The 17617-nt window shown below is 41.2% G+C and overlaps 1 protein-coding gene across 1 annotated transcript; it reads right to left on the bottom strand.

Moving 5' to 3' along the window:
* Positions 1-216: 216 nt before the first annotated feature.
* Positions 217-17403, bottom strand: si:dkey-195m11.11. Its single transcript, XM_038971205.1, has 8 exons — positions 17361-17403; positions 15913-15963; positions 12216-12518; positions 10084-10404; positions 9267-9587; positions 8716-8840; positions 1736-1916; positions 217-1527 (listed from the first exon to the last, which is right to left on the bottom strand). Exons 1-8 carry the CDS (start codon positions 17380-17382, stop codon positions 1346-1348), a joined length of 1506 nt encoding a protein of 501 aa, XP_038827133.1. The 5' UTR covers positions 17383-17403; the 3' UTR covers positions 217-1345.
* Positions 17404-17617: the final 214 nt, after the last annotated feature.

The raw sequence follows: 17617 nt of genomic DNA, 5'->3' as shown, positions 1-17617 counted from the left end.
GTTTTAATTCACATTAATTTCATATACAACAATTGAGTTTGATTGAACTATTTATGACATCCTGTCCTCCTCAAGACAGTATTATTAGATTGCAATAAAGAAGCATAATCGCGGCAGGGTAGCCTAGTGGTTAGCGCGTTGGGCTAGTAACCGAAAGTGTTGCAAGTTTGAATCCCCGAGCTGACAAGGTACAAATCTGTCGTTCTGCCCCTGAACAAGGCAGTTAACCCACTGTTCCTAGGTCGTCATTGAAAATAAGAATTTGTTCTTTAACTGACTTGCCTAGTTAAATAAAAAAATATATTAAAAAAACAGACATACTGTAGTAGTGATTCCTCATGTTACTAGAACAAAAAAAGACCATGATTTTCAGATTTTCACAACATAGAAGGATTTAATCCTGTTGAAGGAAAGATTGTTGACATATATTTGACACAAAACATAATTGGGAAATAATTAATTGAAGTTAGAATATTCTATGACACTTTGGCCTAACCCAGGCCTCCTTTAAGACTCCATGTTTCATCTGTAGGTGCTATAAAGCAATTGTTGGTGTGAAGCTTCTCCCCTTGCTCTGTAATATGAGTAGTATTTTGATTTCAATAACACATTTCTAACAAATGTACAAATTTTGAAACATGTAAACGTGCATATTGAAAATATCACATTTTTGATTGAGCTAAATATTCTATTTATTGTTGAACATAATATACTCTACAGACATATCAACATTCAACTTTCAAGTTATGATCCACTTTGTAAGCATCACCAACACAGTGAATGTGAAAATGTATAAAAAATGGTCGCCCTCTGTGTTGGTGCTTTGCAGGATGTCCAAGGAGGGCTGTGATTGGTTACATTGCCTACCAAGCCAATTTCTCTGTATAAAATGGGCCATAACGTTAAGACTAGCAGAGAACCCACTTTGGGACATTAATACGTTCGCGGAGTAATTTGAGTGAAAATCCCCAAAATCATGGTCTTTTTTTGTTTTAGTTTCGTGAGGAATCACCTATAGGGCAAATTAAAAATGTCACCCTACTCCCCACTGGGCACAGACATAAATGAAGCGTTTATTCTGCGTTGGTTCAACATCATTTCATTGAAATGACATGGAAACAACATTGATTCAACCAGTGTGTGCCAAGTGGGTCCCTTTACTGTGCACAATGTCTTCACCAGAGCCACATGACTGGTAGAAAGTAGGCCACTATATAAGGTTTAGGGTGACGTTTCAGACAGGCCCATACGTTTTATTTAATTGTAAATACACAAAAAGTTTACTGCATAGGGATTTTATGGAGATTTTCGGGGGGGGGGGGGGGGGGGGGCTTCCTGCATGTTTCTAGACACTCTCCATTCTTGGTGAGGCCTCTGGGTCAGCTGTGGACACCCCTTGAGAAGTGACAGCATTTTCTGTCTCCCCCTTCTGGACCCGATAGACACACATATACACTAATATGGCTGCTCCAGATGCGGTTGTAAGGAGAGCCGTGATGATGAGTCCAACATTTGGTTTGTACCATTCTGTTGAAAGTGAACGGAGAACACAAGAGTTACTGTGAAATGTGAGCATTGGGTATGGAGTGTAAGATAAGTCAGACAGTCATTACGCAAGCAGATTGCACTGTACCAATCGGTTACAGTACAGAGTAGGGGAGAGGCAGACATACTGTGAATACCTATACAAGAGATGGAGTTGCTTTTAGTTAAGCGAGAAAACATAGGTACTCACTGCTCACGAAGATCCTCACTGAGGACACAGTCTGTTCAGACCCTCTAATTCTACAGGCATACTCTCCTGATAAGACAGGGGCATGAAGCATGGTCCTCATCTCCTCTCCTGAGGCGATTTGCACATTGTCGATTACGTTAATGTACGAATCTATGGAGACCCTCGTCAAGTCCATGAAAAGCTGAGTAAAATGATGTGAAGAAACATCACCAATTGAGTTGTTGTTGACATTACACAGTACTTGCATACCATCAGTATTCTGCCCTACAAAGGCAAAATGCAGTAACTACACTTTTGGTCAAAATGTAGTTAAGACTGAAATCAGGCTTTATAGTATATGTTTTATCGTGTGACAAAGTGTCCTGGTTCAATTACATTCAGTTTCAGAGAACATGGAGTGTGAAATGTGTAGTAACTGCAAAATCCAAGTAAAAACCAAGGCAAACAGCAGTAACAGAAGTTACTGCACTTTGGCTTTGTTCCATTATGTTTTGACTGCATTTACCAACTCTGCCATACACAGGCAAAGTGCAGTAACTATGCAAACAGTGAAACTGAGAAAAATGGCTATAGCGTTTATTTGCTGTCCAGCCAATATGGTGTAGATAAGTAATAATGCACTGATGTATTATCTTATTATAAAAGGATTTTTTAAAAATCATGACAACTGATTTGACTTATGACCCCTAAGTCAAATAAATAACCATACAAAGTCAAACAGAAAAACAACAAGAAAGTAGGATACACACATTTAGATTGTAGATATTGCACAAAGTCAAAAATATGTTTGAGGTATAATTATTCTGCGTGATGAAAATAGTCCTTACTTTTTGACAAAAAATGGTTGAGGGTTACTACAAAACAACATTCAAAACATGAAAAGATAACTACATGAAACCATTAAATACAGTTGGAATGTACACTGAACAAACATATAAATGCAACTGATTTAAATGCAACCGTGCTTCTACACCTGCATTGCTTGCTGTTTGGGGTTTTAGGCTGGGTTTCTGTACAGCACTTCGAGATATTAGCTGATGTACGAAGGGCTATATAAAATAAACTTGATTGATTGATTGAAACATGCTAAGTGTTGGTCCCATGTTTCAAATATCCCCGAAATGTGCATAAATGTGTTACCATCCCTGTTAGTGAACATCTTTGTCAAGATACTCCATCCACCTGACAGGTGTGGCCCATCAAGAAATTGATTAACCTGATGAGGACAGAGGGCGCTGTTGTCACTTTGGGGGAAAAACGTGCCCAATTTAAACGGCCTCGTACTCAATTCTTGCTCGTACAATATGCATATTATTATTACTATTGGATAGAAAACACTCTCTAGTTTCTAAAACCGTTTGAATTATATCTGTGAGTGAAACAGAACTCATTTGGCACAAACTTCCTGACCAGGAAGTGGAAAATCTGAAATCGATGCTCTCTTCTGGGTCCTGCCTATAAATGGGCATGAGACCTATTAGTATACATGCACGTCATACACCTTCCCCTGGATGTCAAGATGCAGTGAGAGAAGAAATTGAGTGTTTATCTTGGTCTGAGATGGAATACGTCCTCTTGGAATGACGTGTCACCGATTTCTGGTTTTCAGGAAGGCGCGTAGAGGGACATGGATTTGCCTTTTGAAACGCTGTCGTTATAGGCGACTACTATCTCCGGCTTTGATTTTATTTGATACATGTGACCATATCATCGTAAAGTATGTTTTTTCAATATAGTTTTATTAGATTTTTTAAATTTATTCGGGACGTTAGGCGTGTTGCGTTGTGTGCCTTTGTTCAGAAAGGAGAGCTTCGCGCCACTTGGCCAGTGTGCTTGCTAATTCAAGAGGGAAAAACGATGTTCTAAATCCAAACAACGACTGTTCTGGACAAAGGACCCCTTGTCCAACATTCTGATGGAAGATCACCAAAAGTAGGACCCATTTTGTGATGCTATTTCATATATCTGTCGAACTGTTTACTAGTAGTTTTGCGCCCAGGTTTTGGCCACTCTCTCGCTATAACATAAGCCTATTGTCGTAATGAAGATATTTTTAGAATTCTAACACTGCGATTGCATTAAGAACTAGTGGATCTATCATTTCCTATACAACATGTATTTTTTTGTAATGTTTATGAATAGCTATTTGGTCAGAATAGGTGAGAGTCTAATAGAAATATCCGCACATTCTGGGAAAAAGAAGCTACGTTAGCATAATGGATAACCACTGATTTCAGCTCTAAATATGCACATTTTCGAACAAAACATAAGTGTATGTATAACCTGATGTTATAGGACTGTCATCTGAGGAAGGTTTATGAAGGTTAGTGAAAATTAATATCTTTTGCTGGTTTATTCGCTAACGCTAACGTGCCTATTGCTATCGCTAACGTGCCTTGATGAATGAATGCGGTAGTGTGGTAGGCTATTGTAGTAAGCTAATATAATGCTATATTGTGTTTTCGCTGTAAAATCTGAAATCTGAAATATTGGCTGGATTCACAAGATGCTTGTCTTTCATTTGCTGTACACGATGCATTTTTCAGAAATGTTTTATGATGAGTATTTAGGTATTCCACGTTGGTCTCTATAATTACTCTGGCTGCTTCGGTGCTATTTTTGATGGTAGCTGTGATGGTAGCTGCAATGTAAAACTGATTTATACCTCAAATATGCACATTTTTCGAACAAAACATAGATTTATTGAATAACATGTTATAAGACTGTCATCTGATGAAGTTGTTTGGTGGTTAGTTTGGTTGGTTCTTGGTTAGTTAGGTTGGCTTTGTGCATGCTACCTGTGCTGTGAAAAATGTCTGTCCTTTTTTGTATTTGGTGGTGAGCTAACATAAATATACGTGCTGTTTTCGCTGTAAAACATTTTAAAAATCGGACATGTTGGCTGGATTCACAAGATGTGTACCTTTCATTTGCTGTATTGGACTTGTTAATGTGTGAAAGTTAAGTATTTCTAAAAAATATATTTTGAATTTCGCGCTCTGAATTTTCAGTGGAATGTGGGAGGAGTTCCGCTGGCGGAACGCTGGGGCGGTAAAGGTTAAATACCATGATCATTAAATAGGTACACCTTGTGCTGGGACAATAAAATGCCACTCTCTGATGTGCAGTCACACAACGCCACAGATGTATTCAAGTTGACGGAGCGTGCAATTGGCATGCTAACTGAATGTTAGCATGCCAGGAATTTGCAGGAATTTGCACCAGAGCTGTTGTCAGAGAATGTAATGTTCTCTACCATAAGCCGCCTTATGTCATTTTAGAGAAATACGTTCAACTGGCCTCACAACCGCAGACCACATGTATGGAGTTGTGTGGGCGAGCTGTTTGCTGATGTCAAAGTTGTGAATAGAGTGCCCCGTGGTTGAGGTGGAGTTATGGTATGGGCAGTTTATCGATAGCAATTTGAATGCACAGAGATACCGTGATGAGATCCTGAGGCCTATTTTCGCCATCACCTCATGTTTCAGCATGATAATGCACCTCCCCATGTCGCAAGGATCTGTACACAATTCCTGGAAGCTGAAAATGTCCCAGATAATTAATGGCCTGCATACTCGCCAGACTTGTCACCCATTGAGCATGTTTGGAATGGTCTGGATCGACTTGTACGACAGCGTGTTCCAGGTCACGCCAATGTCCAGAAAACTTTGCACAACCATTGAAGATGCGTTGGACAACATTCCACAGGCCATAATGAACAGCCTGATCAACTCTATGAGAAGGAGATGTGTCGCCCCGCTTGAGACAAACGGTGGTCACAACCAGATACTGACTGGTTACTGGTCACACCAGATACACCAGATACTGACGCCCCTGCCTATTTCTCAAGGTATTTGTGACAAACAGATGAATATCTGCATTACCAGTCATGTGAAATCCATAGACTAGGGCCTAATGAATTTATTTCAATTGACCGATTTCCTTATATGAACTACAACTCAGTAAAATCATTGAAATTGTTGCATGTTGTGTTTATATTTTTGTTCAGTAAAGTTAGACCTCTCAAACGGTTTCCATCAAACAGAAAAAATCAGTTAGATTGTAGACACTACACTTTACCCATATAGTTGTTTATCGGTGGGTCCTCTGTGGGACGTTGAGCTAACATAGGCTAATGCGATTAGCTTGAGGTTGTAAGTAACAAGAACATGTCATAGGACATAGACATATCGGATATTGGCAGAAAGCTTCAATTCTTGTTAATCTAACTGCACTGTCCAATTTACAGTAGCTATTACAGTGTAATAATATTCTTTATTTTATTTTACCTTTATTTAACTAATCAAGTCAGTTAAGAACAAATTCTTATTTTCAATGACGGCCTAGGAACAGTGGGTTAACTGCCTTGTTCATGGGCAGAATGACAGATTTTTACCTTGTCAGCTCAGGGATTCAATCTTTCGGTTACTAGTCCAACGCTCTAACCACTAGGCTACCTGCCGCAATACCATGCTATTGTTTGAGGAGAGTGCACAATTTTGAACATGAAAAGTTATTAATAAACCAATTAGGCACATTTGGGCAGTCTTGATACAATTTTTTTACAGAAATGCAATGGTTCATTGGATCAGTCTAAAACTTTGCACATACAATGATGTCATCTAGTGGCCAAAATCTAAATTGCAGCTGGGCTGGAATAATACATGATGGCCTTTCTCTTGCATTTCAAAGATGATGGTACAAAAAAAAAAAAAAAGTTTGGTTTTTTTCTTTGTATTTTACCAGATCTATTGTGTTATATTCTCCTACATTCCTTCCACATTTCCAAAAAAACATCAAAAGTGTTTCCTTTAAAATGGTACCAAGAATATGCATATCCTTGTTTCAGGGCCTGAGTTACAGGCAGTTAGATTTGGGTATGTCATTTTAGGCGAAAATTGAAAAAGGGTGTGATCCTGAAGAGGTTTTAACTTTTTATGGCTGCAGGGGCAGTATTGAGTAGCTCTGATTAAAGGTGCCCATTTCAAACGGCCTCGTACTCAATTCTTGCTCGTACAATATGCATATTATTATTACTATTGGATAGAAAACACTCTCTAGTTTCTAAAACCGTTTGAATTATATCTGTGAGTCAAACAGAACTCATTTGGCACAAACTTCCTGACCAGGAAGTGGAAAGTCTGAAATCGAGGCTCTGTTCTTCTTCCTGCCTATACATGGGCATGATACGTAAGAGTCTACGTGCACTTCATAGACCTTCCCCTGGATGTCAAGAGGCTGTGAGAGAAGAAATTTAGTGTTTATCTTGGTCTGAAGTGGAATACAAGCTCTTTGTATGACGTGTCCCTCATTTCCGGTACTCTGGGGAGCGCGAGGTGGACAGTGGGATTGCCTTCTGTTTAGCTGCCGTTATGGACGACTACTATCTCCGGCTTTGATTTTATTTGATACATGTGACCATATCATCGTAAAGTATGTTTTTTCAATATAGTTTAATCAGATTATTGAAATTTTTTCGGGAGTTTTGCCGTGTTCCGTTCTCTGACTTTGTTGACGATGGAGAGATCCGTGGCACTTGGCTAGTGCGCGTGCTAAATGAAGAGGGAAAGTTGCCGTTCTAAATCCAAACAACGATTGTTCTGGACAAAGGACACCTTGTCCAACATTCTGATGGAAGATCAGCAAAAGTAAGAAACATTTTATGATGCTATTTCATATATCTGTCGTACATGTGAACTAGTCGTGGGCGCCCAGCTTTTGGGTACTCTAGCTATACCGAAGCTGCATATCGTAATGAAGTTATTTTTAGAATTCTAACACTGCGATTTCATTAAGAACTAATGGATCTATCATTTCCTATACAACATGTATTTTTTAGTTATGTTTATGAATAGCTATTTGGTCAGAATATGTGTGTCAGAAAAAGTGTCAGGAAAAATCCGGACGTAGTGGGAAAAAGTAGCTAAGTTAGCACAATGTGTAACCATTGATTTCAGCTCTAAATATGCACATTTTCGAACAAAACATAAGTGTATGTATAACCTGATGTTATAGGACTGTCATCTGAGGAAGAAAATCAAGGTTAGTCAAAAATTATATATCTTTTGCTTGTTTGTTACGATCGCTTACTTTTGCTACTGGGAAATTGCTTGTGTTTTTGGCTATTGTGGTAAGCTAATATAACGCTATATTGTGTTTTCGCTGTAAAACACTTGATAAATCGGAAATATTGTCTGGAATCACAAGATGCCTGTCTTTCAATTGCTGTACACTATGTATTTTTCAGAAATGTTTTATGATGAGTAATTAGGTATTTGACGTTGGTGTCTGTAATTATTATGGCTGCTTTCGGTGCAATTTCTGATTGTAGCTGCAATGTAAACTATGATTTATACCTGAAATATGCACATTTTTCTAACAAAACATATGCTATACAATAAATATGTTATCAGACTGTCATCTGATGAAGTTGTTTCTTGGTTAGTGGCTATTTATATCTTTATTTGGTCGAATTTGTGATAGCTACTGATGGAGCAAAAAACTGGTGGAGTAAAAAAAGTGGTGTCTTTTGCTAACGTGGTTAGCTAATAGATTTACATATTGTGTCTTCCCTGTAAAACATTTTAAAAATCGGACATGTTGGCTGGATTCACAAGATGTGTACCTTTCATATGCTGTATTGGACTTGTTAATGTGTGAAAGTTAAATATTAAAAAAATATATATTTTGAATTTCGCGCCCTGCACTTGAGCTGGCTGTTGTCATAAGTGTACCGACGTCGGGCTTGCAGCCATAGGTCATAAATTGGCAGCATTTTAGGGTTCATAGGTCAGATCAGTGGGCATGGTTGATGTACATAAGAATTACTTCAATAATAAGATGATACATCACTGCATTATCACTTATCTACCTACAACATATTTGGCTGGCTAGCAAAAAAAAAACTTTAAAGAAATTTTTCTCAGTTTCACTGTTAGCGTAGTTGCTAGGTGCAGTATTATAAGGAGCTACAGTATTACCTTTTCCGTACCAAACCAAGGGGCATTGAACATGCAGGACAATTCCAACGAGTGCTCATCACTGATGTCGACTCTCGATACCTCTCTGTAGCCTGTGACTGAGATCTTAGTAGTTGGCAGAGCATCTACAGGCAGAGGGAGAGGATTAGAAAAATAATACAGACAAAAAAAAAAAAAATCCATACAAAATATCAAAATGAACAAATCTTCAAAATACAAGTATCTGCTCAAAACAGTGTCACAAAACATTAGGTAACGCCTTTACAGAGTGTTTCCCCAATCCTGGGGACCCAAAGGGGTGAATTTATTTTTCAAAACCAACAATAAAACACCTGATTCAACTTCTCAAAAGCTTGATGACCAGTTTTTAAGTTGAATCCGCTAAGTTAGTGGTGGGCTATAAACAAACATGTGCAGACCTTTGGGTCCCCAGGACCAGGATTGGGAAAAACCCTGCACTGACGGCAATTTAACAACCAACAACCTGCTAAAGAGTTGTACAGAATTAACACCAACCAACATAACTTGATGAAGAATGCACTCTCTCCCACCTGAGCAAACCATTTTCACCCCCTTCCTTGAGTTACAAAGGGGCTGCACCTCATCAATCTGACACTCCCTGAGTCGTCCCTCGCTTCCTCTGCACAATATGGAACCGATGGAGAAGTCAACCTTATGGTTGTAGTCTTGCTTCGTCGAGACGGAAGATAGTGTCCCACAGCCCAGCTCTCGACAAACCACGCTACCCATTGCCGGGTTCCAGCTTTCTATCTGTTGGCACACAGGGCCCCAGCTTCCTCTGACCTGCACCTCCAGTTGTCCCAGACACTTGGAGCCCTGATACTGGGGCACAAGACGGATAGGCGCCTCCTCTGTGAGAAGCGGAGTGGAGTGTCAGAGGACATATTACATATTCAACAGGTGACTTTTTAGTTAGTAATTTGAATCTGGTCATATACAGTATAACAAATAAAGAAGGAAAGTCACAAAGTCATATACTGAATGCTCACATAAAATTGACTGGGTAAACCGCCGTTTCGGCACGCAGTGCCTTCTTGAAGAGGGCACTGAGTGCCGAAACGTTTGTTAACCCAGTAAATTGTTGTGAGCATACAGTATATGACTGTGTGACTTTCCTTCGTTATTAAATTGCTGGGAGAATATACAGGTGTCGACTTTCTTTCGTATTTTTATCAAGTTTACTCTCCCTAGTTAGCACCTCTAGAAACAGTTTTTGGTTGTGTGTCAACTCGTGCTTTTTACTGGACGCTGGTCAGTGCCTGCAGACTGCCAACACATTACATTACAACACAGCATTATTGCTGTAGGCCTATTGACTATTCACACTTCCTGAGCTCAAACACCGACCTGCAATAGCTGGGTGGGGACTGGAGGGAGGAGAGAGGTAAATATGCTGGTTGAAGTCCACAATCTCCAGTCTGCAGACAAACTCGAAGGTTTCTGTGCCGTCCACTAGCCACTTGCTCAGTGTAATGGAATCGTGTCTGTCAAGAAGGGCCGCTGACCCCTGAAGCTTAAAGATCTCGTTTCCGACAGTAACAGGCAGCTGTCTGTAGTAAAGGGCCAGGGTTCTGTTGGGGAAGCGGGTGGTAGTTTGGCAGCTGATGGTGTAGTTTCCTCCGATGGGTATGAAGGGGGGCACCACCAAAATTGGCCCTGGAAGAGAGGCTATTCGAGTTTTCGAAGACAGATGGAAAGATATAAGAGAGTCAGAGAGATAGGACAGTGAATGTCACAGTTCTCTTTAAGTCTTCATCTCTTGGCTATTTGTTCCTTTGTAGATTTCAGTAATCATAATGATTAACAGCTGATCTCTCGTTAAACCATCAATACAAGGTAAAATCATCCGCACAGCTGATCTCAATTGCAACCATTATCCGCCACCAATTTAACGCCCTATAAAGGCGCTTGCAGACGGGCAACGGTACATGGCAATTGAACCGTGAGAAAATCTGCCTAACGTGTGTAGAGACCAGCGGTCCTGGTTGTTGTCAGCTCGAATGCGGTCATTAAAACATTGTTTGATTGGCTTATGAATTCTGCTCATTGGTCAACCGCTCAAGACTTCAGCTAATTTCCGTTTTTGGCGCCTCGAAAGCCGAGCCAACGGCTCCGCTCACAGGTGCGAGCACTTTGAACTGCGCCGCTTGCAAAACTACTTGCGTTTGGCTGCCTGCCTTCCTACACCCATTAAGTCTATGAGACCGTCGCAAGTTACCGCGGCCCGCCTGTAAGCGCCTTTATCAGGGATCAAGGTAAGACCCAAGTGCAGACTGTGTGAAGTACCAATGTTTATTGTAACCACAGGGGCAGGCAAACGACAGGTCAAGGCAGACAGGGGTCGATAATCTAGAGCAGAGGCCAAGGTACAGGATGACAGGCAGGCTCAGGGTCAGGTCAGGCAGAGGTCAGTAATCCAGAGGTGGAGCAAAGGTACAGGACGGCAGGAAGGCTCAGAGGCAGGCAGTGGTCAGGCGGGCGGGAACAGGGTCAGGACTGGCAAAGGTCAAAAACCAGGAGGAAGAGAAAAGCAAGACTAGGGACAACCAGGAGCTGAGACAAAATGCTGGTAGGCTTGAACAAACAAGATGAACTGGCAACAGACAGACAGAAAACACAGGTATAAATACACAGGGGATAATCGGGAAGATGGGAGACACCTGGAGGGGGGTGGAGACAAACATAAAGACAGGTGAAACAGATCAGGGCGTGACAGCCTTAACATGGACGTCTTGTTATCTTTCATCAGAGACACTGGATATAATGTCGAGAAGCTTGTATCTCTGCCCTAACAATAGGGTTTGTTGTCCACAGAGTGGAACGGCGGGCTGTCAAGCCCTCGCCTATTCCTCTCTTTGGATTGGTGGATACTTCTCGTTATTTTAATACTTTTATGAATATTCAATGGATGTTGACGTCAACCGCCTGTATTCAATGGAGAGTGAGATACTATGCTAGCCTCATGAATATGCATAGACCGCCTCGAACTCCGATATAAAGTGCTTTTTCTCAAAGTTCCCGGGATGTCACGTGCATCACACTCACCAACCAGTTTATTACGCACACCACCACGTTCACGATAATGGATCTCTCCTACAGAAAGTGAGTCACGTGGCCGTGGCTTGCTATATAAAGCAGGCTGACAAGCGTCAAGGCATTCAGTTACAGTTAGAAAGGGCAAAACAAGTGACCTAAGGTTCTTTGAGCAAGAATCGTGCAAGCTAATGGGCGGGCAACAAAAAGACAAATAATGGTGCAGTACAACGGTGGCGTGCATAACGGCATCTCGGGAACACACAACTCGTCGATCTTTGACGCTGGTGGGCTATTGCAGCAGACGACCACACCGAGATCCACTACTATCAGCTATAAAAAAGAAGGGGCTCCAGTGGGCACTTTTTTAAGTGAAGAGAGGCATCCGTTGATCTGTTGATCACGATGATCTGTAATAAGAGAGTTAGACATTATGACACACTTACAGATGGTAAGGTTGGCTGGATTGCTTGTTCCCGACACGTCTCCAGTATTGCTGGCATTGTACCAGCATACGTAGATCCCCTCATTGGCTGCAATGGCTTTCGTGGTGAACCTGACATCATCTCTGTTTTGTATGGTGAGGGAATGTATTGCAGAGAGGGATTGGTTGGCCCAGCTAAAAGAGACAGTTATTGGCAATCTAACATTGGTCGGAAGTGTGCAGATCAGCTCCACGTCTGAGAAAAGTTGGATGTTGCGGCCAAAACGGGGGCGGTAGAAAGAGAGCGAAGGGGCTGGAAGAGGGCCTGTGGAAGAATGAGAAAAGTGTGAAATCACTACAAAGGTACAGCAACACACACACACCACAGGAGGCTGCTGATGGGAGGGTGGCTCATAATAATGGCTAGAATGCAGTGAATGCAATGGTATCAAACACATGGAACATATACCCCGATGAAGACAGCTTGGCTGTCGAAACGTTGGTAAATACATTTTTGCATCTGAGCTCCTAGAGTGTGCGGCTCTCCTTTATTTTTAAGTTTTCTACTCCGCTAGCCAGCACCTCGCCTAAATAGGTGTGCGTTTCTTTTTCTTCTAGATCAAACACATGGAAACCATGTGTTTGACGTGTTCGATTCCATTTATTCTGTTCCAGCCATCCCTAAGATCCCATCCTCCCAAATTAAAGTCCTAACAACCGCCTATCACACACACACACCTTGTTTTTCAATACATCGTATTGCCTATGGGTTACACAGTGCCATGCAAAAGTACTCGGTTGCACAATTTTCATATTTCGTAGCGTTAGATGGATCCAGCCTTGCAAAACTTTTATGAAACCAGGAAAACACCCCTTTACACCGATGCTTGCTACATAGGTGACCACACTACAGATCTCCAGTTAACCACAACACATGACTTGTGAAGAGGATGTTGCTTTACAGAAGGATATTCTGACACAATGCAAAGTATACAACATTCTTAAGGGAAGCTGTTACAAGCTGTTTTCCTGTGTTAAAGTTATAGCCAGGGGTGTAATCATTACTCCAAACAGTTGCAAAACGTTACATTTTGCAGCTGAAACTAGCGTTTCTATTGGAAAGGTTCAGCAAAGAGGAAGGGACCTACCTGAATCTGAGTAATGACTACACCCCAGTTGTTTATATATATACACTGCTCAAAAAAATAAAGGGAACACTTAAACAACACAATGTAACTCCAAGTCAATCACACTTCTATGAAATCAAACTGTCCACTTAGGAAGCAACACTGATTGACAATAAATTTCACATGCTGTTGTGCAAATGGAATAGACAAAAGGTGGAAATTATAGGCAATTAGCAAGACACCCCCAAAAAGGAGTGATTCTGCAGGTGGTGACCACAGACCACTTCTCAGTTCCTATGCTTCCTGGCTGATGTTTTGGTCACTTTTGAATGAGGCGGGGCTCTGACTCTAGTGGTAGCATGAGACGGAGTCTACAACCCACACAAGTGGCTCAGGTAGTACAGTTCATCCAGGATGGCACATCAATGCGAGCTGTGGCAAAAAGGTTTGCTGTGTCCGTCAGCGTAGTGTCCAGAGCATGGAGGCGCTACCAGGAGACAGGCCAGTACATCAGGAGACGTGGAGGAGGCCGTAGGAGGGCAACAACCCAGCAGCAGGACCGCTACCTCCGTCTTTGTGCAAGGAGGTGCACTGCCAGAGCCCTGCAAAATGACCTCCAGCAGGCCACAAATGTGCATGTGTCAGCATATGGTCTCACAAGGGGTCTGAGGATCTCATCTCGGTACCTAATGGCAGTCAGGCTACCTCTGGCGAGCACATGGAGGGCTGTGCGGCCCCACAAAGAAATGCCACCCCACACCATGACTGACCCACCGCCAAACCGGTCATGCTGGAGGATGTTGCAGGCAGCAGAACGTTCTCCACGGCGTCTCCAGACTCTGTCACGTCTGTCACATGTGCTCATGTGCTCAGTGTGAACCTGCTTTCATCTGTGAAGAGCACAGGGCGCCAGTGGCGAATTTGCCAATCTTGGTGTTCTCTGGCAAATGCCAAACGTCCTGCACGGTGCTGGGCTGTAAGCACAACCCCCACCTGTGGACGTCGGGCCCTCATACCACCCTCATGGAGTCTGTTTCTGACCGTTTGAGCAGACACATGCACATTTGTGGCCTGCTGGAGGTCATTTTGCAGGGCTCTGGCAGTGCACCTCCTGGCACAAAGGCGGAGGTAGCGGTCCTGCTGCTGGGTTGTTGCCCTCCTACGGCCTCCTCCACGTCTCCTGATGTACTGGCCTGTCTCCTGGTAGCGCCTCCATGCTCTGGACACTACGCTGACAGACACAGCAAACCTTTTTGCCACAGCTCGCATTGATGTGCCATCCTGGATGAACTGCACTACCTGAGCCACTTGTGTGGGTTGTAGACTCCGTCTCATGCTACCACTGGAGTGAGAGCACCGCCAGCATTCAAAAGTGACCAAAACATCAGCCAGGAAGCATAGGAACTGAGAAGTTGTCTGTGGTCACCACCTGCAGAATCACTCCTTTTTTGGGGGTGTCTTGCTAATTGCCTATAATTTCCACCTTTTGTCTATTCCATTTGCACAACAGCATGTGAAATGTATTGTCAATCAGTGTTGCTTCCTAATTGGACAGTTTGATTTCACAGAAGTGTGATTGACTTGGAGTTACATTGTGTTGTTTAAGTGTTCCCTTTATTTTTTTGAGCAGTGTATATATTAATTTTTTTCCGGTATTTCCATCATTATCCACTAGGTTTGCTGCAAATTCAAAATCCTAGGAAATGTTATTTAATTGACACAAGCTGTCTCCAATCAATATTATTTATAATATTATTATCATTGCATTGTTGGAAAGAGGTCTCAAGTTAAAAAATGTCACTGTATTGTTTTACACTTGCGCTTATGGCGAGTAAAGTTGTGTGAACTTAACTGGGTGTGTCTCCCATAGACACCAATAGATGGGATTCGGTGGAAATGATGTGCGCGTCGATAGAGCCCGGAAGCCGTGCATTGTTATGATTCTGAATGGTCAGATAGCTAGCAACAGTGACAAGAAGCTGCCATGTGGGGAATCGTAGGTGTCTCGTTTCATCTAGTTTTGTCTTGTTCATGATATCATGACTTGTTTTGAATTATTTCATGTCAATGCTAATATGGCTATAATTCACTAGCTAGCTAACCAACAACTGTAACAATATATTTGAGAGACAACAAGTGCTCATTGTGCAATAGTTGCCCCATAGTTGCACACCCGTCGGTTTTGTTGCTATACAACCAACCAGTCTATGCAATAGCAGTTGGGTCTGGTCTACTTAGTATTTTGACTTTTATTCAACCAGAAACAAAACAGAAAAAAAGCTGAGTGGGGTGTCTCGCTTCTTCTGTCTCTTAAGATTCGTAGAACTACGCCTCCCCTGGCTTAAGGCGTGGGGATACATAGGTTCGGTTTGCTCCTAGCAGACCTCTGCTAGGCAAAGCGAACATCTGTGCTCGCATACTCCCTAAAGAGCTTCATGTTCTTTAGTGGTACTCTACCAACTATACATAACGTATAATACATAATGCGTCTCACATCGGGAACATAGATTCATTTACAGACAACTGTGTATGGAGAGAAACAACCAGTTTTAACAAGCACATTTGGAAATATGCAAGAGACAGCATGCTTACCCTGAGTCCAAACCACCCTGGCTGATTGCCCAAGCCACAAGATGGTGAGCACTGGGTGAGAAGGAGAGGAAAGGGACATTTTGGTGTTGTGTAACTGCTCCAACTTCCCTCCCCACAACTTACTGATAGTGAATATTCTTTAAACCATACACTGACTGTAACATATATTCTGACTACATCTGACCGATCTGTTGAGTATAAAAACAAATGATAAAAAAACTGTGGTCCAAAGGTATTTGGACAGTGACACATTTGTTGCTGTTTTGGCTCTGTACTCAATCACTTTGGATTTGAAATGATACAAAGTACAGACTGTCAGCTTTAATTTCAGGGTATTTTCATTCATATCGAGTGAACCATTTAGAAATTACAGCACTTTTTGTGCAAAGCCCCCCCCCCCCATTATAGGGAACCAAAACGATTTGGACAATTCACTTAAATATGTGTATTAAAGTAGTCAAAAGTTTACTACTTGGTCCCCTTTTCCTAGCGCACAATGACTACATCAAGCTAGTGACTCTACAAACGTACAGAGGCACAAAGATCATACCCCCAAGACATTACCAATAACAATGAATGATAGCATTGTTAGGGGGGTATGATATTTATGCCTTCAAATTTCTCACTCATCATTATTCACGATTAATTCAGGATTATCTGTAATCATGGTAGCAGCCACGTTATTGTAGAGGTGTTCAGAAACATATTCTATTCTTATTTACAATAAAAGTTATTACAAAATTACACAATACATTATTTACCATTCATTTCTGTTGGGCACAAAATAATCAAACACAGCCAAAACAAGTTTGCAGAACTCTTAGGAAGTCCCAAGGTTTTGCTCACCTTAGGTAGCGTATCATCTCATGTTAAACTGTAGACCACACTATTTACCAAGAGTTTTCATCTATATTCTTCGTAGCTGTCTATTTACCACCACAAACCAAATAATTTGGTTCCCTAAAATGAGGGGGTATGTACAAAAAGACCTGTAATTTCGAAACGGTTCACCAGATATGGATGAAAATACCCTCAAATTAAAGCTGGCAGTCTGCACAGAGCCAAAACAACAACACTTTTAGACCTCACTGTATATAAAACAGGTCATTATTTAAAGATATTAAAAGAAAAAATGCATTGTAAATTAAGAATAATGGGGTGCCAACAAAGTTATTTTGTGCTGTTTATGTTCATTCTGTAAGACAGTACATGTACAATGTATGTATACTTATATACTGTAGGAGAAATAAGTATCTGTAAATATGAATGCACTGAAAGCTGTCATTTTTATATTAAATCAAACCATTTACAAATGAATAAAAGTTTACAAAATTATAAATGTTAACATTTGAATTTTCAAGTCCTCAGCATTGTGGTTAATTGTTTAAAAAATAAATGTCCATCCATATAAATGTCCATATTGAACAAATACTCGTATGTACCTGTACCTGTTACGCTGAGCATCGCCATAGTGAATGAAACTGACGAGAATAATTGGTCCATAAATTCCAGAAAATAGATTTTAGCAATAGCAAATGGGGAAGATCTTAACTTCCTACATAAACTGTCAGTACTTTACATAATACTAGAAACGTAGTTATTCACAGAGTTCGAGCTGTTGGAGGAATCGAATACCCGATTAATTCAGCACATATTGAATTTTGAAGCCAGTGTAACATCTTTACACTTGTTTATCCAATCATTG

Source organism: Salvelinus namaycush, chromosome 2 (assembly GCF_016432855.1).
Source record: "Salvelinus namaycush isolate Seneca chromosome 2, SaNama_1.0, whole genome shotgun sequence".
In the NCBI taxonomy this organism is placed as follows: Eukaryota; Metazoa; Chordata; class Actinopteri; order Salmoniformes; family Salmonidae; genus Salvelinus; species Salvelinus namaycush.
This window is presented reverse-complemented; position numbering and strand designations above follow the sequence as displayed.

What these genes read in the sequence shown, in the direction of transcription:
- si:dkey-195m11.11 (XM_038971205.1), bottom strand. Translation starts at nt 17,382, where the DNA reads ATGGCGATGCTCAGCGTAACAG. An exon ending in TCCCCACCCAGCTATTGCAG is followed by an intron (nt 9,588 to 10,083) that starts GTCGGTGTTTGA and finishes CGCTTCTCACAG; the next exon opens with AGGAGGCGCCTATCCGTCTT. An exon ending in CTTGGTTTGGTACGGAAAAG is followed by an intron (nt 1,917 to 8,715) that starts GTAATACTGTAG and finishes CATTTTACTCAG; the next exon opens with CTTTTCATGGACTTGACGAG.